Below are 24,015 nucleotides of genomic sequence, written 5' to 3' on the forward strand. Positions count from 1 at the left end.
CGAATTTCAAAAGCTAAGATATACTGTTTTTAATATCTGCCCTTTTTTGGAGAAGCGTAAGGTCAATCTGCAATTGAACTGAGCCAAGCTGAGGAAATAGCAGGAACATGGAAACTACTAGTTTGAATGGAGGTGAGCAATATGATCCCGACATTATGCTTCTGATATGCTGCCAAAAGTAAGCTAATAGTCTTGATTTAAAAAGAAAACTACGTAATTATTTCCTGTGGAATATTGCAGTTCAGTCTTTAGTCTCTATTTTAAGTTAAAGTAGGATTAACTTTTCACGGAAAACTAATGTTATAAGTGTGCTTTTGATCTTAAATATTCTTCAAATTGGAAGAATCCTCAATTCTTACACAGAAAAGACTTCCAAGAGCATTTCTTCCACTAGTGTTTCCTAGCTGGTATTGCCCTGCTAACAGAAAATTTTCTTTATGTCCATGAAGCATTAGTTTCTGATGTGCTCCTGTGTATTTTCATGTAGGCAACAGAAACAACCTGAAGACTTCTGCCTTGGTAACTAGTAAAACTGTTCTGTTTGGGGATGAGGTTTTTACTTATCCCTAATTTCCTTTTAAGTAGACACCATGAAAAAGTTGCTGTCTGCTTTTCTACTTTTAGTGATAGCAGCAGAAAAGCAGATGATGGACCATGTTATGTGACTGAAATGGATCCTATTTTTGTCCAACATATCTTAAACTTGAGTTCTGCTTTCTCCCTTTTATCCACAAAACCACCTCTGTCTTGCAAAGAGAAAAGGTCGTCATTGGCATTGACTCTTGAAGAAGCACAAAAAGCTTATCTTTAGAGAAAATTCGAAAGAGGCCAAGAAGTGGAAATGCAGGGAGCAGTAAGTGATATGACATACTGAATGATTAGTAGCCAGCAGTTCTTGAATCACATGACAGACCCTGGTTTGGCCATCAGCTTCAATTACAGAAATGAGGGAAATGCAGAGAGGCCCCTTGTTGCGCTCTGTTCAATTTCCCTCCTTACTTGTTTTTCTAAACAAAATACTTGATGGCAATTAGTCCTATCTCTTTTGAGTTTTTGTGTGTTAGCCTGGCAGAGCTACTTCCAGTAGGATACTCGCTGTACGAGAGAACTGGGTAATAATTATAGAATGATTGATCATTCCTTTTGGAGTCCTTAAGCCCAGATCATTCAGATTTGGTTTTCTTCCTGCCCCTCTGGGGAATTTTTTCCATTCTGCAGAGAGCCTTTATATCTACTTTTCCTGATAAGAAATTAATGAAGGTTTACAAGACACTATCAAATAATGTACATGGGGAATGTAGGTTACCACACGCTCACTGGCTTACTATGAAATCATTGAGTTAAAAGGTCCTTGACAAAATTCCATATTTATCCTAAGTTAAGCTTGATGAAGAAAGCATTAAGTATTGGTGTTTCTTACATCTGCGGAAGTAGTTCTTCCAGGTAATTATTACATCCAGGGAAGCTCTCAAATACAGAGTTCTCAAGTAAATGTGTGACTTCTTTACAAGAGTGTTTCAACAGTTTTTGTATTGCTATGGTCGTTCTTAAGTTTCTAAGATACTAAAAGTGTGCTAGTCTTCCCTCTGGAATGCAGTCCTTGATTCCCTGGGTAGGTCAGACCTATGTAGGTTCAGTACGAAGATCTCTTCTGGTATGGGAAGAGTAAAAAACAACAAATCTTACTCTCAACAAATCTCTCCTACCCACCACAGTTCTCCTGCATTCTTTTCGTGAGGGAACAATAAATTCTACGTAACTTATGGTTCCACTTAAGTGTTTATGCAAGAAGCAGGTTTGTGTATGCATAAAGGCTTTGGGATCATTTAACATAGTGTCCCTACTGCGTCTCTTGAGATTGTTTTCTCAATCCATAACCACTGTATTATGTGAAAACAGGTTAATCTCTTAAAATTATCCTGCTGATTCTGAAGACTTCTGAGAATGAGATGTCTTGTAATTTATCTCATTGCTAATATAATACTGGAAGGTCATTCTTACATGACAGCGGAGTTCACTGTAGAGCGAATTATTTCATCCTTTTCCATATTAGACTTTTTCTAGAGGTAGCAAAAATAAGATCATCCTTCAGAAAGAAACACTCATTTCCTTATCTGTCTTTCCTTACTTTGTGTATGTTTAGAGTATTTCCTTAAGTTCTAGATGCTCTCCAATGGAAGCAGTTTTTTCCTCTGGTGTCGCTATAAATAGGCATCCTTGTAGTTCCGTGATGTGTGTTTGTCACTTAAGTTAAATTTAACTGACACTTGTATTTCAATTGTTTGTCTGTTACACACTTACACTTATGAAGAGGGAGGTCATATACTATTTTCTTGTTCTTTCCCTCCTCAGAAGCAGTTTCTGTAAATGTGGAGATTGCTTACCAGAGAGCATCTCTTAGTATTACAGTTTGGATTGTGGCCCATCAATATTTCAGTGCAGATTAGCTATCTCTCACTTTGAAAGAAATAGTTTGCGTGTGAGTTAATGTGTCATAAAACAATCCAGGGTGTGCTTTTTGCTGGCTGTTAAATAGAACAAGGTTCAAGTTTAATGGTGTCTGTCCTCTGAGTATTTAATGATTCAGAACCTACTAGGTCTAAGTTTGAAAGTTCAGCCCAGTTTTGGAGGATAAGGTCTCAGGGACGCTCCTCAAGTGGAATCTTCCTCTGAAAGGGTCTTGGACAGATAACTGCACCAACTTTTTCTTGGCTTTAGTGACAAAGCTGTTTCAAGTTAATATTGTAGTGCTCTCCATTTACTACACGTCCAAAGGGGGTGTAGTAAATAAACATGAAACTGACCCAGTTTGAGGTCCTGGACCATATCATTAATACCAAACTTGGCAACCTGAAAGATATTGATCAATACCTGAGTTTAGCTCTTGCTTCTCATTAATTCCATCTTGCTGTTCATCTTGCAGACTTCTGGCCGGCCATTTCTGTGTGTGCTTTGAAAACCCAACATTTGATTCTGCAGGTTCTCTTCAGGCCCCCAGCGTTCCAGTACATGAATAATTTAAGTTTTGAGAAGTAGAAGGCTAGTGAAATAAAATACATTTAGTTCATTAGAAAACTTAGTGTAGTATGTTTGTGGCAGAAATGGATCAGTGTATTTGCTGGTAAGTGGGAGAGAATTTCTACTTTGCTTTTTTCATTCTTCATCATATCCTAGATAAAAAGCTTTAGAAAAACTAGAAATGTAAAAACAAGAAGCTCTTTAAAAGCAGGCAAAAAGGGCTCCTAAGCTGCTACTTACAAGTGATTTTTAAGCTTTTTTGTAATCGGAGGGCTAACTGGTCTTTTCACAGACAATTCCTTGTAATTTCTTGTGCTTTGTTGCCGTAACTATGCTTTGAAATTACAAAAAGAAGAGAGAGTTTTACTTCTGTCTTACCTCATTTTTGTTTGCCTGTGGTATGTGTGGGAATATAAATATTGTCAGGTTTGAGGGTTGAATGGGGAACATAAATATTGTCAGGTTTGAGGGTTGAATGGGGAATTTGTTTCTGGTTTTTATTGTTTCAGGTTTTTGTACGGTCACTTTGTGGATTGCCTTCTGATGCATAATGGACACCAGTAGTGTACAAGTTGAGTAATGTTGCTTGAGGTATTCCTTTATTTTAGAAAAACAAGATGTGGCCTATGAAAGTCTTGGTGTTGCACTTTTGGTTACCACTTCTATGTAAAACAAGGATGCAGAATGTATCTTATTAGTGCTTTTGGTCAGGTATACTTTTAGTAAAAAATTAATTGCTATATTTATCTTTGCTTCTTTCTAAGAAGATGTAACTTCTTAAATGAAGCTAATCTTTAAAATCCATAAGCAATTACGATTATGTACTGTCTCCTAGATAACAAGCCATAAGAGATCTCTTATGAATTTTCTTTCTTAAAAATATTGTAGCATTTCTCACCTTCTTTGTCAAGTACCATGGCTCAAGAGCTGCATTGGGTTAAGTCCTTTGGTGCACAAATTTTGCTCTCTGAATTCTGTAGAACAATATTTGCCTATGTGCCACAAAGCTGAAGCTGTATGCAGTGATTTAATAAAAGACAATAACTACCTATTTACATATGGACTATAAATGACTTTTCAGACCAAGCGTGGTAAATTCTTCCTAGGATCTTCAGTGTTGTTCATTCTTACCCAGTTGCTCAGCTCTTGATGTGCTTCTAGCTTGCAGTCTCTCTGTACTACTTCTTGTCTAGTGTCAATATAAAAGACTCTAGCCACTCGTGTATGGTCAGCCTTTGATTTAAAAAAAAAAAAAAACCTGCTAAAAAGAGCACTGTGTAAAGCTATTCGTGATACCAAAAAGGAAAACCATTTACTGGCACAAATTATATTGATCTGCACAGTAAAACATGCACAGAATGCATGATACGCACAGAAAGATGGACTGAGGAGTTGATTTAATTTTAGAATGCTGGTGTCAGTGCTAAAATAGTACGAATACTGCCCCTGCTGACATGAGTAAGGATTTAGCTTTAAGTCAACAGTTATGACTTAGGTTTTTTTTTTTTTTTACTTCTCCAATAGGAACATAAGTGGCAAGTTTAGACTAACACATTCAGGTATCTAATCCCCTTACCAGTTAACAGTGACTTTCTCCATAAGTTTAAAGATGGAGGTACAAAAATGCCCCACAACGGACTATTGAGAGGACTTCCAAAATTAAGTTTTTTCCTGCTACTGCCCACGTGTGCTGGAGGAGAAAAAAGTTCCCATGATAGTTGAGATGCTTCCCTCAGATGCATGCTTCAGTCCTGTCCTTGACCCCCCTCGGAGTGTCTCAGGAGTCCTACTCATCTGTTCTGTGTAGATTTTCAAACTACACTTGAATCCTAAAGCCTTTGAATCAATCTTTCACTTGAATGCGTAGGTGCTGACACTTTGGGAGGGAAAGGGCTAACAACCTGGCGTGGCTTCAGATGTCTTCCTTCCTCTGGTGCGTAGGTACAGAACTACAGTCAAAGATCGCCCTCTTTCAGAGGGAAAGGCTGGATGGTGAAGGACACAGGAAGCCGGAGGGTTTCATGCTCTGTGGGGAGAGGGGAGGAGCCGTTTGTTCATTTCTGCCTTCACAAAACTCATCAGATGGCTAATGCACTAAACATTAGCCCAATGGGTAGAAATCTCAGGCTAGCATAGGAAGACACAGAAGAGAATAAAGTATCTTAACTTGCTGGATCTATTTTACCTGGAAATTCTTGAACAGTAGGAAGAAAGCATTAGGTCTCCTTGTATTTGAAAGGAAAAAAGACATACTAGAGAGCAGCTAAGCAACTGACATCAAGATTCAAGAAGATGAGCTTCGTTTACAGACTAGCAGGTTTTAATTTTTCTCCATTTTGTTTTCTCTTTTCATACCGGGGTTTATGTTTAAAGCCTTGTGTGTAGATGCACCCATTTACAGTAAGAAAGAAATACTGGAATATATGCCCCTCAACGTCTTTCTATTTTTCTGCAATTCTGAAAGAGTTGGGGAAAGGGAGGTTTGGGAAACTAAAACAAATGCTAACAGCAGAGAACCAGGAAATACTAATGATGGTACAAGCTATTCCAGCATATGGGAAAAAAACTAGCTGGCCTGTAGCAGGGAGTTTCATTTACAGAGGAGAGTTGCCAGATGGGCAGAAGTCCTGGCGTTATTTGAAGGAGGCGGGTGGGTGTGAGTTATTTGGGGGAGGGAGAGTGCAGAGTTTCCCTTGAGTGCTGTCTTGGGTTGTAAAACAAAACCCCAAATGAAACATAACAGAAACGGTTGCTGTGTTCCCAGTAGCACAGTGAGCTGCTGCTTATGGCCTGTTTGCAATAATGATCGCTATTGTAGAGCAGTAAGCAACTTCATAGACTTCTGAAAAGCTAATCAAAGTGGTAATGGGGAATCCTGGCAGAGCATCTCCAAGGGATGGAGAAACAACATCCTCCTGTCCCGGAAGTTAACTAGAACCACTGTACAAGCCCTCATGAATGGGGGAAAGGTCCTGTTTGTCTTATCTTTAAGCTGTGTTAGCTGTTATGCTGTCTGGACATCTGTGTGACGTGATCCCTGTTGTGTTATAATATAAGTGTAGAGGTGGAGCTAATTGCATAGCAGTACTTGCTGTGGCCTCTGTGCTGTAGGAGTGCAAATGCAAGTCTCTATGCTAACCACAATTCTATGTACAATTGATAACTATGTGCAGAATACTTGTGTACAAATGAAAGCGATAAATAAAGTTTAAAAGAAAAAAAAACACTTAGGAAACTTAATGATAGAAAAATCTTTGCTAGTGAAAGAAGCTGTTTCATGCTATCGGTTGTCCTTTCAGGCTAGAGTTCAGAAAATACAAAGATTCAAGTATTTCAAAATCAGATTCCTGGTAACCAGGAAATACATGCTTAGGGTTGTGTGGTTATGTCCCAGTACTCTGCTTTTTTCTGAATGTTGCCACAAACATATTTGTACCCTCGTCTCAGGTTGCCGCAACCTCAATGGGAGCCTCTTCTACAGTGCTGAAGTTTTAGAAACCTCCATTGTCCTTTTATATCCTTTTCTGCATTACGTTTGTAGTGTTCTCCAACTCTGCATTCCACTTACCTACCTTTAAACCCACTGTATATGTCATTTCCCAGGGAATTATGGATAAATGCCCATGATGGGAAGTCTTCTGTGCCCCATAGCCAGTGCAGCTTAGGAAGTCTAGCAGTGAACGAGGTGCATACACACACACACACACACACACACAAGTGCTTTTCTTGGATCATTTTAGAAGGAAGTGCTGGGAGAGAGGAGCAGACAGAAAGATATTGCTCTCATAGGTCTTGTATGGTGACTGATACCCTGCCGGGCTGCTCAGGTCAGTTCCTGAGCCAAGTGCAACATCAAAGCCTAATGCAGAGGGCATAGCTGGGCTCTTTGTGGATGAGTTCCCTTTGGTTAGTTCCATGCCTAAAGCTCAGACTTAAGACAGTGCAAATGTACTTGCATCAGCTATCTCCTAAATTTGAAACGCTAACTTTTTTTTATATCCTAATTTAGGAAACTTGAGTTTTGCTGAGTTCAGTATCCTGAAAACACAACAGTATCGTATGGCCTTAATTCTGGATGAAGGGTTTTTCTGGTCATGGAATCGGTGATACTGGTTAGAGTCAGCTTTTTGAGCAATTTCCTATGGTTTTGTGAGTACATACAGTAAAGATTCTGTTCCCTTTGTAATTTGTTAGGGAACAAATTTTGAATCCGCTCACTCCTGCTTGGTAGATGGCAGTTTTCTCTTCCTAAGTTTTGTGTGATCGATTGCTCTGAATAAAGTTAAGCTTTATGGCAGATTTAGGAAAATTATTTAATAAAATCAACCATAGATTAAATAGCACTCCAAAGACTAGCATGCTGGGAGATCAAATAACAAAATTATATGGCTCAATGAATTTAACAAGAACTCTAGACTTTGTGACACTAACGATATTTTTCATGATATTAACTAGTTGAGAGAAAATTGCTAGGGCACTTTGTGTCACATTCGAAGTTATCGAGACAATCATCCATAGAAGCACGTTGCTGCTGTACAGTGAACTATATTTCATGCTCTAGAACAGACTGAATCTTACAGATTCAGTGCAGAATCACTGCCACCGGTGCAGAAATATCTACGTAATGATTCACTTTGCTAATTGCAATCATTTTCCAGAGGATAAATTCACTGCAGCAGATTATATTAACTGAACAAGTTCAGACCCGAACTTTAGCATGAAAGGTCATGTAACTGTCAGCACAACAAATTCCATGAGGCAACGTAAAGTTTGTTATTAACCCACATAGTAAAACAAAAATAGTTTCATTTTATGTTGATAGGTAGTCCTATTTAGCTTGAATTACCCCAGAAGAGTAATGAATAGATGTCAGAGATAGCATTTGGATGCTGTAGAAAATGTAAGTGATGAAAACAGTTTCAGTAAAGTAACACTGGATTTGCTATAAATATCCTATTAAGTAACACTTGCCTATCTATATGGCTTTCTTTGTCCTACTGCAGAAACATGTGTCGCAGCAGTTGACACTAGTCTTTCTACAAATTATTGGCTCATCCTTCAGCTGTTTCACCAGCAGTGTGGTGGTGAAATCCTCACTCAATATCCACTTTACCAGGTTCTTTCCCCATCATGATAGATCACAAGTGCATATCATTCCAATCAGTATTCGCTATATTTTAACTGTGAGCACAATAAAGGGTGGCCTGGATTCTCTTAGATAAGTATACGGAGGTAGGTTTTTCTTCAAATGGCAAGAACAGCTTTGAAGCGCTTTGAAGCATGTTTAAATCTTTATGCTACTGTCTAGATAACTCATCGGTATCTGGCATGCAGAAGACTTATTCCTAGGGTGTTCAGCATACAGTGAGCTAGTACTGTAAAATCATTCCGAAAGTGTGAGAGGAATTCACTGAAAACTTAAAGTGGAGCAAGTCTCTGCAAAAAAGAATAAAGAATAAGATATTGAAGAAAGTAAGTAATGAATTGACATTATTCATAAGCTTAGGAATTTGCACTATTGTACTTGGGAATTGCATATTGAAGGAACAGCTGAGGTAATTATAAAGGGAATGCTAATTCTGTGTTTTAAAGACCAGAAGGTAAAAATATCTACAGATCTGTTTAAAACCTGAACCTGATAAAAATTTTGGCTGCAGATAAATGAGAAGGCTGGAAGAGGAGGTCTTTTAAAAAGCCAAGATCTAGACTGTAACATTTTTAAAATCAACAGGACACAGCAAAATTTTTGAAATGGCTAAGGTAAAGACTTCAGAACAGGTCATGATTGTTTCAGCTAGAGGAAAAGCTAGCTCCAGGTTGGCAGCGGAAGAGCTTCGGCTGAGGTCTTGCAGTGGGGAATAGATGCTAGGCTGATGACACTGGTTGCCTGATACAGCATGTTGCTGCGATTTTTCTACTGCAACTGTTTTGTCGTGAAACTCATATTAACAAAAGAGATATATGTGATAAACATATTTGAGTCTTAAGTGTATAGTCTTGAAAACAGATAGAAATCTTGTAAACTCTGTTTCCTCGGAAACAAAGTACTAGGGCTCTGGATTTTGCTTGTTTGAACTGCTAAGTGAAAGTGTGATATATACAGTGAGCTGTATACACACAATTTTTCATCTGAAAAAAGAGGGATGATATTTGGCTACTTGCTATTGATGTTATTAAGATAAATCCATACATGTTTGTGTAGCATTCTGTTCCTATACTGATGAGTGCAATGAGAAAGCCATGAGGAAATTAAGAATTTCACATTTAGTGTATTGGTTAGGTGATCGCTGAAGCTAAGCTAGGGGCACACTTTGGAAAAAAAAAAAAAAAAAAATTGAAAACCTGTTCAGTGCATATCCGCCCTCCTGTCTGCTGAGTGAGGCAAGCGTGAAGTATACAGCTGTAACGCTGCTGTAAGTCAGATACTCGCGAAGCACGCTCTGGCACTTGGCACTACCAAAGAATAATCACCTTTACGTGCGTTTAAGAATGTTCTTCTCATTCTTCTTATTTCTTTGCTTTCTCATAGTAAGTGTTGAAAAAGTGGAACTAAAGGGACTGACACACAAGAAGAACGAAAGAAATGTTGAATATTCCTTTGAGGTAAGTTTTGGTGATTGGCTTTTTTCCACCCTTAGGGAAGGGAGGATAACACTTAAAAAGGAGTAAAAGAAACTTCATTGGTAGATCGCAGAACTTGATCTAATGGAGCTCCTCAGGGATAGATGCTAGTCAGTTTTTTTGTGATTTGGAAGTAGTCTTAAAATTGCTATTGACTGAAGTTTGCGGATGATGCAGAGATTGTCCGGTAAGCTGGGGACAGACAAAAAAAAATGCACTCTAATACAACCAGTGGTGGCAAAGTATATATTTAGGAAAGCAAAATAATTCACGCCACACGTACGCAATGGGAATTTGTGTCCTGGAAAGCAGAAACTAAAAAGGATTTAAACCTTATCCTGGACGAACAAGAGAACTTAAACTCCTAGGAGAGTACTGTAGCAAATGGAAACCCTGTGCCTATGGGAGAAGAGTTAGAATGGTCATTTTGCCTTGTATTTAGCATCGAGGGCATTGTGAGAATGTAGCATGGGATTCAGATGTTACTGTTTTAAAAAGGATTTTAAAGAGTTTAGAAAATAGCTATGTAAATTGTTCGAGGCTAGTACTAGGAAAATGCCATGTCGTGAGAGACTTTACTGGAACACGACTTGTGTATCATATAGAAGTGTTTTCAAAAGAAAAAAAATATTTTACATTAAAGGGGTCACTAGTGTAACAGAAAAAGGCATAACAGGAACCATTCACTGAAGACTGAAGCCAGACACACTCAAACTGGAAATGAGAACGGTTTCTGGAACGAGAGGTTAGCCACGAGCTACTAGGAGAAGTGTCCCCCCCGCCCCACATGCCTTCTGGTGGTTCAGTTTGTAAAACAGTGAAGTAATATGATTGCTCACAATTTCTGTGGACTTGGGATCTCATTCTGTGAAAACTTGTATTAATGGTGGAAGACTGGATTCTGGGCTCTGGAGAGAAAGAATGACAAAATGTTTTTCTCCCGTCTGGTTTGAACGGCGTATTCCAAAATTCAGAATGCAAAGCCCAGAAAATGTCTCTGGTTTACTTAATGAGGCAACAGAGCCAAACAGTGAGAAAAGGAGACTCTGGAAATGGACAGGAAGTGGACAGCAGAATTTCAGTTATCTTAACACTTTTTACCAAAACATTTGTTCGTTAAAGGTACTACCTTGGGTAGAGCAGCAGTTTGGCATCTGCTTGTGACATTGACAGTGTTAACCTCTGCATGACTTGATTCACTGATAAAGTTCTGAATTTTCTGAATTCTAACTATTCCAAATATCATCAATATTGGGAAGCATTTTTGAGGGTTTTTTAAAATCCTTGTCAAGTATGTAGCTGTGTGAACTCCAGTTACGTGTTAGGATCCCATGGAATATCTTTCCCGTTAAAAATTCTGGTATAAATATCAAAAAATTACTGGTATCGGTAAAGAGCTACAACATTTCATTAGACGGCTTGCAAACGTCTGAAAGCACATTGCATAGTTTAGCTGAGCTAATAAATCGCTGTTTGCTGGGTTAGAAACCCAACTATTAAATGTTTTGTTTAGTAGCTTGGGAATAGAAAGCCAATAGATAGAGAGCTGTTTGGTGTTTTCAACGTTACTTGGCATTGCTGTTGTTCCCTGCTTTTACAGTTCACGTTATTGTTTTGCAAGTATTGAAAATTATAACGAGGTATCAAAAGAAAGAGCTAGAAAGAAAAAGAAATATCTCCTATGTTTTCTGAAACTTTTTTGAATTTTAAAAAACATACTAATTTATCATGAACTTACAAAAGCATACAGGCTTTGTAAAACCAGAAACTGCTTCGGTTTTCTTTCTTCTTTTCTTTCTTTTCTTTTTTTTTTTTTTCCTTACTTTTTGTGTAACAGCTCTGCAGAGAGGAAATTCCTCCATTATGTAATATATTTTGAAATACTCTCCTCTCACCACTCTTTTTGGCAGCATTCTGGTGGCTGGAAAATCTTTGTGTATGTTTTCAGTTGTCATTGAAACTAGTGTCATGTGAGAGGAAAGCTTCCTGATTCTTAAACACACAAAAACAACTTCTTCCCGTGTGTAACTGGTGAAGATTCATATGCTTTCCAAATGCTTTGACTAGATAAGTCTGAAGGAACTTACCATTCGCTAGTAACGCTAGCCAGTCTCTTCTGATAGTCTTTAGGCCAAGAAAGCCTGACTTTTGGCTCAGTTAAACTAACCGTTTACCAACCAATAAGTGCCTCTGTATTTAAGAATGCAATGACTTAATGCAGAAAGCGTATGGGAAGAGATACTGAACTGTTTCTTTTTTCTAGGGCATAGGCAAGATGGTGTCTAAAGAGCACGGCTAGAACAGTAACTGTAGGTTTCATTTGTAAGGTTTTGCTTTTTTGGCAGTGGGGTGTTTTGCTGCCATTTTCAACTTTGCATTGCATATGGAGTTGATTAATTATAAATAGGCACTGTTATGCTGCGATGAGTTGTTCATACTGTACATCAGATTCTGCAAACCAGCTGTTTTCTTTAACGATAGGAAGAAAAAAATGTTCCATTAGTTAGTAGCCTGTTTCTTAATACTGGATGCCTGCAGTGTGCAGTGGCTGTGTAAACTATGGAGTGCTTTTTTAAGAATTCAGAATAGCTAGTTAAGGGTAATAACAGCTAGCAAGAATCAGGCAGGGAGGAAGGACTGAGTAAAAGTTACTTGTGCACAGAAAAGTTTCTCCGTGTTGATGCCACACGTTACACGCTTTCTTTCTCATAGCGGGTGAAATAAACATCTGATACCGATTTTTGAGCTTGAGCTGTTAAAACCAACCTTAAATCCCTGACTACTGTTTACTAAACTGAATGCGTTTCACTTCTTAAGGTCCTGTGGTCTGATTCTTCAGTGACGTTGGTAACCAAATCTTCCATTGAAGTGACTGAATTTATTTCAAAGGTAAAGGAGATATGAAGAGTACTTTGAAAATGCAGGAGTGTTTTGTACCAATATGTAATTTTTTTCCATGGCATTTTTCTAAATGTACTGACATAATGCAAATAGATTGAATTTCATAAAATATTTGACTTGTAAATTGCTGGTCCCTGAGTCTCATATAGCCAGTAACACGTCATCTTTTCACTTATTTTTCCATTTGTAATATCCTCCACCTTTAGCTGTCTCAGCTGTATCCAGAGGAAAACTTGGAGAAATTCATTCCTTGCCTAGCTGGTCCAGATTCATTTTACCTAGAACGGAACCACATAGACCTGGAATCAGACCTTAGGTATGCTCTTTTGTTGTTTGCTTGTTTTTTAACTTGCCATTTGGCTTTTCTCACAAAGTGGAAGAAAGAAACAGGAAATGGAAATGTTATGGCTGTATTCTAAGTTACTTTCAAGAGTTTAGAGCCTGATTCTGCAGACCTTATTCCTTGATGTCCTCCTAATTGTACTACATAAGAATTTTTGCAGAGATTCTTTATTCAGAAATAAATATGGTCAGAATATATTTTATTAAACTTTCTGGAGGATTAACTTTTCTTCAGCGCTTTATTAGAAATAAATAGGGGAGCAGTGGCTTTGCAGAATTTCTGGCAGGCTCCAGAAATAACCAACACTGCTTTTAAAAAAAAAAAAAAAAAAAAAAACCTCAAAGGAAAAACAGTTTCTTGAATAGTCTTCCTGCTGTATTGAGGGATGGGTTGTGGAGATCTTTTATTTTTTTTGTTATGCCTTCAGACAGTTTTATATTATTTTGTCCCAGTTTTTTTCAGGTGGTCATGGTGTTTATTTTACTTTAACTTTTAAAAGGTTGGTATGCTGCTTTAAAATGTTTTATGTATATCTTTGTAGCCATTAAACCGTTGGGAGCCCTTAACGGTTCAGAAATTTCTGGAGCCTTTGATGGTATCTGCTCACATTATCACAAATTACCTGGCCGTTATCTAAACTAAACCACCATTTTGAAAATCATCAGCCGTGGAAGGTCACATCATCTCTTTCATTTTAAATACTGAAATAATTTTGCTAGGATAATTTGAGGATCAGAAGATATTTTCCGCTATTACTGCCTTTATCAATGCTAAGTATGAAATAGCATTTAAAATGTTAAATAACATTTTTTCAAACTTTTCCTAAACACCTAGTTTCCCTAAGCAAGACAAACTTAGGTCTCCCATTGGCAGAGCCGTAGTGGGTATCGTTTTTCCATAGTCAGAGCCAGCAGGTGCATGCCTCGATTATTTTTAATGGCAAGCAGCGTTAACATTTCAAACAGTCCCTTCTGTGCTTTGAAGATCACAGTCTATTGGGGAGATTAGGTAGGGTAAGAGAGAATGCGTGTCGCTTGCTGCTACTGCTGTTTAGCTAGCAACCGTCTCTACAAATCTAGGTTAATAGAGCAGCAATCTGCGTTTACACAGCAACGGTTGTATCTTAGGAACAGAGACAGATAGAAGCTGTTTTGTTGAGTGCTACATATTTGAAAAATTCAGAAATGAACTGTGAATTTTCAAGGTGGAAAGCAAGTTTGTGTGTGTGTGTGTGTGTGTGTAGATTAATTTTTTTACCCAAAGGTTTTTTAAAAACTACAAATATAAAGATATGGTCAAAATGCTCTTCTTTTTAACACCTTCTTATACGTTTTCAAATCTATAGGTCTGGCAAAGAGAGAATCAAGTTTGCATAACAACAAGATGTCTTATAATGTCGATAGAACGTGCTTTATACATTATAAAGCTTTAGAAGATTACCATTTTTATTTCCCTCAAAGAGGCACAGCAATCCCAGGGAAAATGTGACATAAGTTTTACAGCCATTTCCCCTACGTTGCCAGACTCTACATCTGCTGTTTATCTCAAAGAGGAGGAAATTAAACAACAGTAGATACATTTATATTTTATGGTCTTTGGTTTCACAATTTGAGAGGAAATTTTCAAGTTTATACTTGCACACTTTCTCCTTACGAGCGCTCACTCGTCCAGCCGCACGTGCGCTTAAATTTAGCAGCTTTGACTAAAACTTTAAACAGAATGAAGGCAGTAACATGAGTTTAAGTGGCATTAAGGATGCTATGTGCAATTTAAGCCTAGTTTGATTCGGAAATTCATGGTGTTCTTAACATGAAAGGTCCTCAGTACCAATTTCAAAATGTCACTTATAGTCTACAGTCGTGATTGCGTAAGCAGCTGCAAATCAAATATAACACAATGCGGGGACTTGTTTGCTTTATATGAACATGCAGGTATTTGGCACCATTACCTTCCCACGTGGTGAAAAATGACCATGTCAGAAAGTTCTTCAGCACTTCCTCACCTTCACAGCAACTTCAGAGTCCAAGTAAGTTTAAATAAAGTCTAAAGTTATTTTTTTCTAACTGAGTTACCTTTAATAAATCGATACTATTTTTAACTTCTGTTCTCTCTTTTTTAGATCCTGGCAACCCCTCCCTTTATAAAGTAGGAACTACGCTGGGAACATCTGGAAGGTAAGATAATTTGGTTTATATTTGTTTTGGTTAGTTGTAAGATCCCTTTACATAGGTAATTAATTATCTCTCCTTGAATACTTTCATGTGCTTTCATGTTCATCTGTAGAGTTCTTAGCATGTCGAAGATTCTAAGAAAGTCTAGCTTCGGCATGTGATCTTCTCAGTAACAAGTAGGTGGTGGGGGAATATGGGTGTAAAAGGCACTAGCGTTTTTAGTGTTGTCATTTGTTCTTTCTTTAAATGTCTCAAAAAACATGCTATATAATGCAGTAGCTCAGTCTGGTTGATTGGTTGAAGAGAAGGTTTGGAGTGAGTTGATCACAAAGGCAACAAAACTTACGTAACAGACAGTTGAGTTTTGCAAATCAAAATGTAACATGATCTAATTACTGGAAATGCAAGATCGAATTCAACTTCAGCTTCAAAAATAAAGCATATGAAATATAATTACCATAGGGCCAAGCTTTCTAGGGTTGTGATGGATTCTGTTGCCATTGACAGTTATGAAATCAGCTGTGGATGTCTTGTCTTGAGAAACACGTATGTTCAAAGAAGCGTTTAGGGAAGCCTTTTGACCAGTGTTACACAGGAGATAAGATCAGACGATTGCCATGTTCCTGTTGGCAATTTGTTCTATGAAAACCTTCTCTAAGCAGCGTTTCTCAGAAAGTTTAAAATTTTGACTACTAATTGGCAGGAAAATCTTCACTGTTGAGCTGCAGTGATGGATGATTTCTTTGTGATCCACTGCTTACTACGTAAGTCATCATGGTCTCAGTCTCTGTGACTTCCACCAGCTGTGTTCTATATTCACTCTTGTTCACATGCTAAACACTCCTGAACAGCAAGCGTCGTTTCTTTATATAGCTGCATGGAACCTAGTACAGTGGGTCCTAGAATGGGATATACTGGATAGAATACATAAAGTGAATAATGATCATCCTAATCGTAAGCACAGATGCGATCATCCCTAACCTAAGTCTCTGAGGGCTAGGAAAGACTAGAGGGTCTCTACTAGGGTTTTTTGTCTCTTCAGCACGTTTGAATGTTTCCCTGTGCAGCAGTGGAAGGCAGGAAAGTGAGCAAGGGAGATGCCCTTACCTTTTGTAAGGTTTCAGCAAATCCAGAACCCTAATCATTCTTAAGAGGAGATTTTCATTTTCTCCAACAAAAACCAGAACCCTCCAAGGAGCTAATGTTATTTTGCCACTTCCACATATAAAATACCTATTCCGCAGATTATATTTGGGCTTCTTTTTATTGTGCGAAGTTCAACCATGGCCATTATCTGTACATCTTGGGTTTTTTAATTGCAGAGAGAGAGTAGAACATATGTTATCTGTGACTGCAGAAGGAAAACTGGGCTTGATTGGAAAATATGATTTGCTATTTGCCATAAACTGTGCTGCTTTTGTTATGCTCTTGAACAGCACAGAACTCCAGAGGTACAAACCTGTAACTTGGATTAGGCAGTGCAGATTTTTCTAGAAATCCTGTTAAGTGGCAGATTTGTACAAGTATGGCCGTACTAGCTGAACTGTGTGACCCAGATTCAATGTGCTAACTCAAATTATGTTACTATTTTGCAGACCTATATGTGGAGTGGCCGGCATTCAGTCTTCTCAGAATCATGTTCAGCACCCAGCTGCCGCTCCCGTTGCACTACCCCACTGCTCCCATTCAGGAGGTACTGGCTCATCGCTGGCCTATCGCGCCCAGATGGACGCCTCTTCACCCATGTTAATGTCTTCCAGTCCACAGACCCCCCAGACACAGGAGCAAAATGGGATCTTAGACTGGCTCAGGAAACTGCGGTTGCACAAATACTATCCTGTCTTCAAACAGCTCACCATGGAGAAGGTAGGGTAGAAGAAGATTGAGTAAGAAAAGGAAGCTGGCTTTTAAATCATCCGTATGTTTGTACTATGTGGAGAGGCTGCAAACATCCGTGTTTAGAATTGCAGAAGTTGCTGGCAGATACTGTAAAGGTTTGCACTCTCTTGGAGCAATAATATTTTGATGAGAACTTGCTTCCTATATTTGATCTGTGTTCTGTCCAGGGCCTGGGCTGGTAGTTGCTGCTTGTGTCAGGGTTCTTGAGTGCTTGAACATCCAACTTGAACACTGATTTACGAGCTCTGCTTTGGCTCCCTATTCATACGTTTGATGTGCAGTAGATAACTAAATTTTTTTGCTTTTTTATTGCTGCTTCTTGATTGATTTTTCTGCCTAAAATATTTAGTTTTCCTAATAGTTTTTAAAAACGATCACAAAGACTTCTGTCGTGAGCATTAGTGTGTGCATGTACGTGCGAGTGAACGTGGGATTTTTGTTCTCTACAAAAATTCATGTGCGAAAATGGTCGTTTATGTATTTGCATGGCCAGTCATGAATGTTACTGATGTGTGCTGGATTTTAACTAAATAAATGGAAATACTTTGTACGGTATTTATCCAACTCCATCTGTAGCATCTGGGAAGTAAAAGTCATGTCGTCTAGTTGCAGTATTTTTAGTCTTGAACGCCCTCCTGTGGACAAAGTGCTTAGGTTACGTCAACAATAAATCGGGATAGCTTTGTGGTGATTATAGTACATTCTGTGCATTCAAGTACAATGTGTTACCAGAGCCTTCTAATTTGATTTTTCCTCATTCAGTGAGGGCAGACAGAGAGAGTTTTTTTTCTTTAATGAGCTAGCAAAATTGTGCATATTTTAGTATGCTGGCATTTTTCCACCAACAAACAAAAAAACCTATGCATATATCAGTACACATATTTTGCTGAATTGTATATTATAAATTGATATATTTTGTTATCATATCACTGTAGTATATATTTTATTGTAAAATTTAATTTCATGTAATTTAATTTCAAAAAAAACTGAGGGCATTGATTTCTGTGTTAAATGGCATAACTGGGAAAACTGCAAGTTTTTTTCCTTGGGAGAACCAGATTCTTAAACTCATTTACAGTGCGAAGTTATATTTTAATATATGCATTGATTACTTTGTAATCAACACTTTGTGTTTATTGCAGATGGTTAATATAGGCAAATACCTAACTAAATTTAATCTACGGGTGTTTTTTCTTTCATCCAAGTCCCCTACTTTTTTATTCTACCCTGAGCCTATAACTTAAAATTGGAGTAGAATTTCTTTGAATGAACATATGTTGAAAAATGGCTTTAACTATGTCTTTCTGAATAGATCTTGACTGAAAATGTAAATAAGACTATTTCATGCTGTAAAACTAAATACATGCTTTTTTTGTTAAAAGTTTCTGAGTCTTACTGAGGAAGATCTGAATAAGTTTGAATCCCTCACCATGGGAGCAAAGAAGAAACTCAAGACCCAGCTAGAGTTGGAGAAGTAAGTGGGGAAAAAACCTTGTTTGCTTTGAGTTCATAAGATATGATTTCTCATCTAGGTTTTACAATGGTCTTTGCTTTTCACGCAGTAAACCTACCAGGATTCCCACCTGTAAATCTGGATACTTATCTTCCTTACTGTGCTGTTGGGTTGGTTGCTTCGAAAAGCTCTTGAAACAGTCTCTTACCAGATAATATTTATCACTTATTGTTTTATTGTTGGCTGTTCAAAGCTTTGATAAGATAAATAAGTGTAAAGAATTTGTGAACTCAGTTTTAAAAGGACATGAATAACTCAATCGTAACATAATACCTGTCTTTTTGTCGTGTTGACAACTCTTCTAACGAGGAGGACGTTTCTGAAATAATTTACAAAAGATATGCACAGTAACAGTACTGCAGCCGTGATGGTATATGCAAAGCCATGTTTGTGGGAAGGAGGCACGGTATCTTTTTATGGGGCAGCTAATAGTACTGAAAAAAAACAGACAAGCTTCCTGGGGTTCCTAAACCCATCTTCAGAACTTCTGGGTTTTGTGTACTTAATAAATAGTTACTGACGTAATAATGTGTCCCTATTTAGATTTTGGACTTACCACCTACCCGAGATTCATGGGGTGGGAGGGAATCGGAAAGGTGAGTCAGAGTTGCTAGATGACATGTACAGAAGAAAACAGGATGCCCAGCAGGACATTTTCTTCGTAAGACCTGACAAATGTTCTGGCTCCTAGGCAGAGTGGATGGAGCGCAGCTACTTTCAGAGCTTTCTGGTGCCCTGTGGTGGCCCACACCAGCTGTGGCAGCTGCAGCCACTTGGCCTCTGATGACTGCAAGGGCTGGGGCAAGAACTGCCAGATGACGTGCCTCCAGAATCTGAACTTTTAACATTTTGTTGGGACAAATCACTGAAAATCAGGACTGGTACATTTTTATTTGGACAGCAGGTAACCCTAGCTTCAGGAAGACCACCGTTTTTTAGGGTGAAGACGACATAAAGAGATCCAGTGCTCTATGCAATGCTCATAGCCATTTGGGGCAACTGATGCAACGGATTGTCCATATATATCTCTGCGTAGAGGGAAATGTTTATTCTGAAACTGTTGCAGTTACTTAAAAAGCAGTTTAAAAACCACGCCCGATTATCAAAACTCCTTGATAGCGTTTTTTGTCAATCGTAGGTTTTCCAAACCATGTTTGCTAAAATAGAAATGTTCAATTGCATTTGGCTTCTCTGTTTTTGGTATGGACGGCTAGGTTTTGAGACATACTTGCATAGTATGTGATACAATTTAGTCATCTTTTTCTGATGTTCTGTCTTGTACAAACAAGAGATGACAATAATGAGGTGACAAAAGACCAGTGAAACTGCTAGCAAGAAGCTATGGTCAAGATTAATATAATTTCCCAATGTTTCCATTTGAAATTAGCACAAATTTTAATGACCTGTTCAGTAGACTTAGTCTGCTTCAGTTTCATTCAGAAACGGATTTATCTGTTGATGTGCTTTAGCCAGTTTTTGTTTCTTCACAATGTTTCTCCACCACTCTCTAGAGAAAAATCGGAGAAACGGTGCCTAAACCCCACAACACCTTCTTCAGTTACCAGCAGCGGTGTGGCAAGGGTTCCTCCAACTACGCATGTAGGGCCTATCCAAAGTATTCGTGGCAACCATGCTGCAGGTAAGAAAGAGGAGCGGAGGATAGTGCTGGGCTCTCAGGGATGAACACGTCCTTGTACAAGAGCAAGCTCATTGCTCTACTGCTTTTCCGCCAACCCGTTGTAAGCTTTATTTTCCAAAATGCCATTGGCTGTATGGGGAGCAGTGAAAGTCTTATTCCTGTTTATACTGAGTGCAGTAAAAAGCAGTTGTCTTTTCATGGCTTCCGTGCGACTGGCTAGCTGCACTAGTAAGCCACTGTTACCCCTCCAGGCTCCCGCTCCTTAGCTAATGCGAACCTCTCTAAATCTTGAGCTTCACTGGGTGTTAGCTGGTGTTGTGAGACAGACTTGGCAGTTGTAACTATGTTCCGTCGGTTAGGTGTTGCCGCTCTTGTTTGCATTTCCTAATTTCTTGCACGCACTTTCTCTGCAGAGCTGCGGGTGGATGTGGATCAGCCAGCCCACCCATTGCCCCGGGAAGGCAGTTCTTCCGAGTACTCTAGCTCTTCTTCCAGCCCCATGGGGATCCAGACAAGGGAAGAGAGCTCAGACAGCGCTGAGGAGAACGAGAGACGTAAGCAGAAACAACCCAAGACAGTGCTTGTGCTGCTCTGCTTTGTCTGGTGAAGCAGTTGTATTTATAGATGTTTCTGTCCCTAGGTTTAGAGATTCACTTAGAGGGTTCAGAAAAGGAGAAGCCAGTGATGTTACTGAATCATTTCACTTCGAGCTCTGCCAGACCCACAGCTCAGGTCCTGCCAGTGCAAAATGATGCAGGCTCCAATCCGTCCGGTCACCATGCTTTGCCAATGCAAATGATGTCAGCGGCCTCTACTCATATCACCCCCATTCGAATGCTAAATTCAGTGCATAAATCAGAACGTGGCAATGCAGACATGAAGCTACTTTCATCATCTATGCATTCACTGCTGTCTTTAGAAGAAAGAAATAAAGTTTCTCCTGGGCCCAGAGGCAGCATAAAAATGGAAAAGAGCTTTGGAAATACAGTGGTGGATGTAATGTCTGCATCTTCTCCCCATCAGCCCTTGCAAGTGCTTTCAGGGGCTGCTGAGAACGGTTCACCTACATCTACGATTAACTTTGGTCCTCGAACCAAAGTCGTACATGCTTCAACTCTGGACAGAGTGATAAAAACAGCTCAGCAGCCAGGATTAATAGTAGAAACAAGTACTGCTGCCACTGTAACGTCCAGCACAGTCTTCCATGTGGCTCGCCCACCCATCAAACTCCTGGTGTCGTCTTCTGTTCCTACTGATTCTGCCATTGCCGGACAGACTTCCTGCTCCAGTAATATGCAAATAACGGTGTCCCCTGCAATAATAAATCCCCGGACTGCTCTCTATACAGCCAACACCAAAGTTGCCTTTTCCGCAATGAGCAGCGTGCCAGTGGCGCCAATGCAAGGCAGCTTCTGTGCAAACAGTAACGCAGTCTCCTCCAGCAGCCACCCGTCCACATCATTTGCAACCATGGCAAATTTGCCCAGCTGCCCTGCACCCAGTTCCAGCCCCACACTTTCCTCTGTTGCTGAGAATAATTTCTACAGCAGCAGCAGCAGTAGCAGCAGCAGCAGCAGCAGCAGCAGCAGCGGATCTGCAGGGAGCATCCCAGTACCAAACCAGAACCACCACCACCATCACCACCAGCAGCAGCAGCCGCAGCCGCCTGGGTGCATGGTGTGCAGCTCCTGTGGGTGTAGCGGGAACTGTGGTTCGAGTGGTATGACCGTCAGCTACGCTAACTATTTTCAGCACCCGTTTTCAGGACCTTCAATGTTTACTTTTCCATTTCTGCCCTTCAACCCTTTGTGTAGTAACGGCTATATCAATACGCAGCAGTACAACAGCAGCACGACTTTTCCAGTGGTCCACACTGCTTACAACAGTGGTATAGCACCGGACTCTGTAATGAGCGGGCAGTCCACGTTTGCGGTACCACCAATGCAGAACTTTATGGCAGGGACAGCAGGGGTGTATCAGGCACAGGGAATGATGGGAAACAGCAATGGTTCAAGTCACAAAAAAAATGGGAATCTCTCCTGTTACAACTGTGGGGCCAGTGGTCACAGAGCTCAGGACTGCAAACAGCCTCCGATGGATTTCAATCGACAAGGTAAAAAGCAGGTGTGGGACCTGATACAGGACCTGGCTTACGTGCAGTGTTGTGCCTTTGCTTAAGGGGATTGCTGTGTACCCAAAGGGCAGAAGGAGGTGTGGTGGCAGTGACTTGTCTCTATGTTTAGTTTTCACTTACATAAGAAATCTTATTCTTGGAAGTTGGCGGGTTTGAGCTACGTGTACAAAAGTTGCAGCTTACTTGTGCACAGACCCAACATGAGGGAAACGCCCTGATGAAGGCCTCTCTCCTGTGGTTTGGGTAAGGCTGTGCTGCTCTGCAGGTCTGGTGCTGATTTCCGGAGAGGGGAAACACACTGGAGCACACAACGGGAGAGGGAGGGAGTTTCCATAGGTAGATTGCAGCAGAATTGTTGCTGCTTATTAATTTGTAATCCAAGTCACCTTTGGTTATAATTTCAAGTTCCCCTGGAAGTTTACAAACTGAGCATCTCTGTCCCCCCCCCCTTCCCCTTCCTTCCCCAAGACAGTTACATAAATGAAGAATTACTGTCAGAGTCCCCGTGAAGGTCCTGTGCTGGTGTAGGCTGCTACACCTATTCTGTAGGGCATGGTTTTGCACTGCTGCCGCATGACCTGCCACCAGGAGCGATTTGAAATCCTTCATTCAGGGCAGGAAACAATAGAGAGAGAAATGTTACTTTAGGAGGAGCGCTTTCCAGTCCTGTTTTTTTTTTTTTTTGACTGACATGTTGTTTTAAGATTATTTGCATGTGGTATAAACTTAAAAAATGAAATATAAACTTTTGACTGGAGTAAACAGTACTGACGTGTTATACCTTACATTGTGTCTTGACTATGTCATAAGCCTGTATTCATTTGTATACAATGCAGACCAGGCCTTCAGCATTTGATTATTACAAATTAACAAGTGACCAGTTTTGAGGCAGCAATTTCCAGTAGTGCTAAAATGTAGATAATTAATGGCGTTTCTGTGACTAATATTGTGACAGTGGCCAATTGGGAAAAAAGTCACTTCCTCAGTCAGTCCTAATTCAGAGAACTTCAGAAATGTAGTCTGCTTCTTTTTAAAGCTCTATTTCATGTAATTAATTAGATTTCAATTTAAGCTATCCCAAACTAAGTTTTGCTTGCCCTAAAACTGCGTGAGCGAGGAAAACTGTTGTTATTTTCATTTCTGCTGGCAGTAAACGTATGCTTGTTAGTCTCCCTTGCGGCTTCACAGTGGTGAGATTGGCTGCTGTAAGGTTGCATAACATGTCTAATAAGAAGTAAGTTGTTCTAAAAAGTTCTGAGATGTATCTGGTATGAAAATGCTGATGTTGTTTAATTCTTCTCTTTCGTCTTCCTTAGGTACTTTTAGACTGAAATATGCTCCTCCATCTGAAAGTCTTGACTCCACAGACTGATATTTTATCTGGCAAGAAAATACTGTAAGCCATGGAGATATAAGGAGATTGAAATACAAAACTGAGACGTCCAGTTGCTGTTAAGCTTAATGTATTTTTTAATCCAAAGGTGCTTTACTTTATTAGACTAGGTAGAAAATCTAGCTTAGGGGTGCATCAAACCCATTTTTGATTGCCAAATTCAAGCTTGGATCTTGTTGTTGGAACTTCTCGCTACGTGTCATAGGACTGATGCGTACTGGAGGGATGGTGGAGCTGGCCAGCTGCATTTCCTGTTGCAAGTAGGACATCCTTTGTGTCTTTTTGCTGGAGAATGTTGCCATATTTGGACTTTCTAAGATGAAACGTCTCACTCCAGGGCAGCTACATTCTGAAGTGAAAGCTGGAGGCTGAAGGTAGGAGCG

General features: G+C 39.5%; 1 protein-coding gene across 1 annotated transcript in view; it reads left to right on the top strand.

Moving 5' to 3' along the window:
* ZCCHC14 (zinc finger CCHC-type containing 14) overlaps window positions 1-23,654 on the top strand; it is a 53,431-nt gene extending 29,777 nt beyond the window's left edge. The window contains exons 3-13 of the mRNA XM_009669994.2: window positions 9,548-9,621; window positions 12,457-12,528; window positions 12,747-12,856; window positions 14,815-14,909; window positions 15,003-15,057; window positions 16,650-16,920; window positions 18,336-18,427; window positions 19,978-20,105; window positions 20,519-20,659; window positions 20,746-22,218; window positions 23,556-23,654. Coding sequence (XP_009668289.2) covers window positions 9,548-9,621; window positions 12,457-12,528; window positions 12,747-12,856; window positions 14,815-14,909; window positions 15,003-15,057; window positions 16,650-16,920; window positions 18,336-18,427; window positions 19,978-20,105; window positions 20,519-20,659; window positions 20,746-22,218; window positions 23,556-23,611 — 2,567 coding nt within the window. The 3' untranslated portion in view covers window positions 23,612-23,654. The remainder of the gene's footprint in view (window positions 1-9,547; window positions 9,622-12,456; window positions 12,529-12,746; window positions 12,857-14,814; window positions 14,910-15,002; window positions 15,058-16,649; window positions 16,921-18,335; window positions 18,428-19,977; window positions 20,106-20,518; window positions 20,660-20,745; window positions 22,219-23,555) is intronic.
* The last annotated feature ends 361 nt before the right edge of the window (window positions 23,655-24,015 follow it).

This window comes from Struthio camelus, chromosome 10 (genome assembly GCF_040807025.1).
Source record: "Struthio camelus isolate bStrCam1 chromosome 10, bStrCam1.hap1, whole genome shotgun sequence".
Lineage (NCBI taxonomy): Eukaryota > Metazoa > Chordata > Aves > Struthioniformes > Struthionidae > Struthio > Struthio camelus.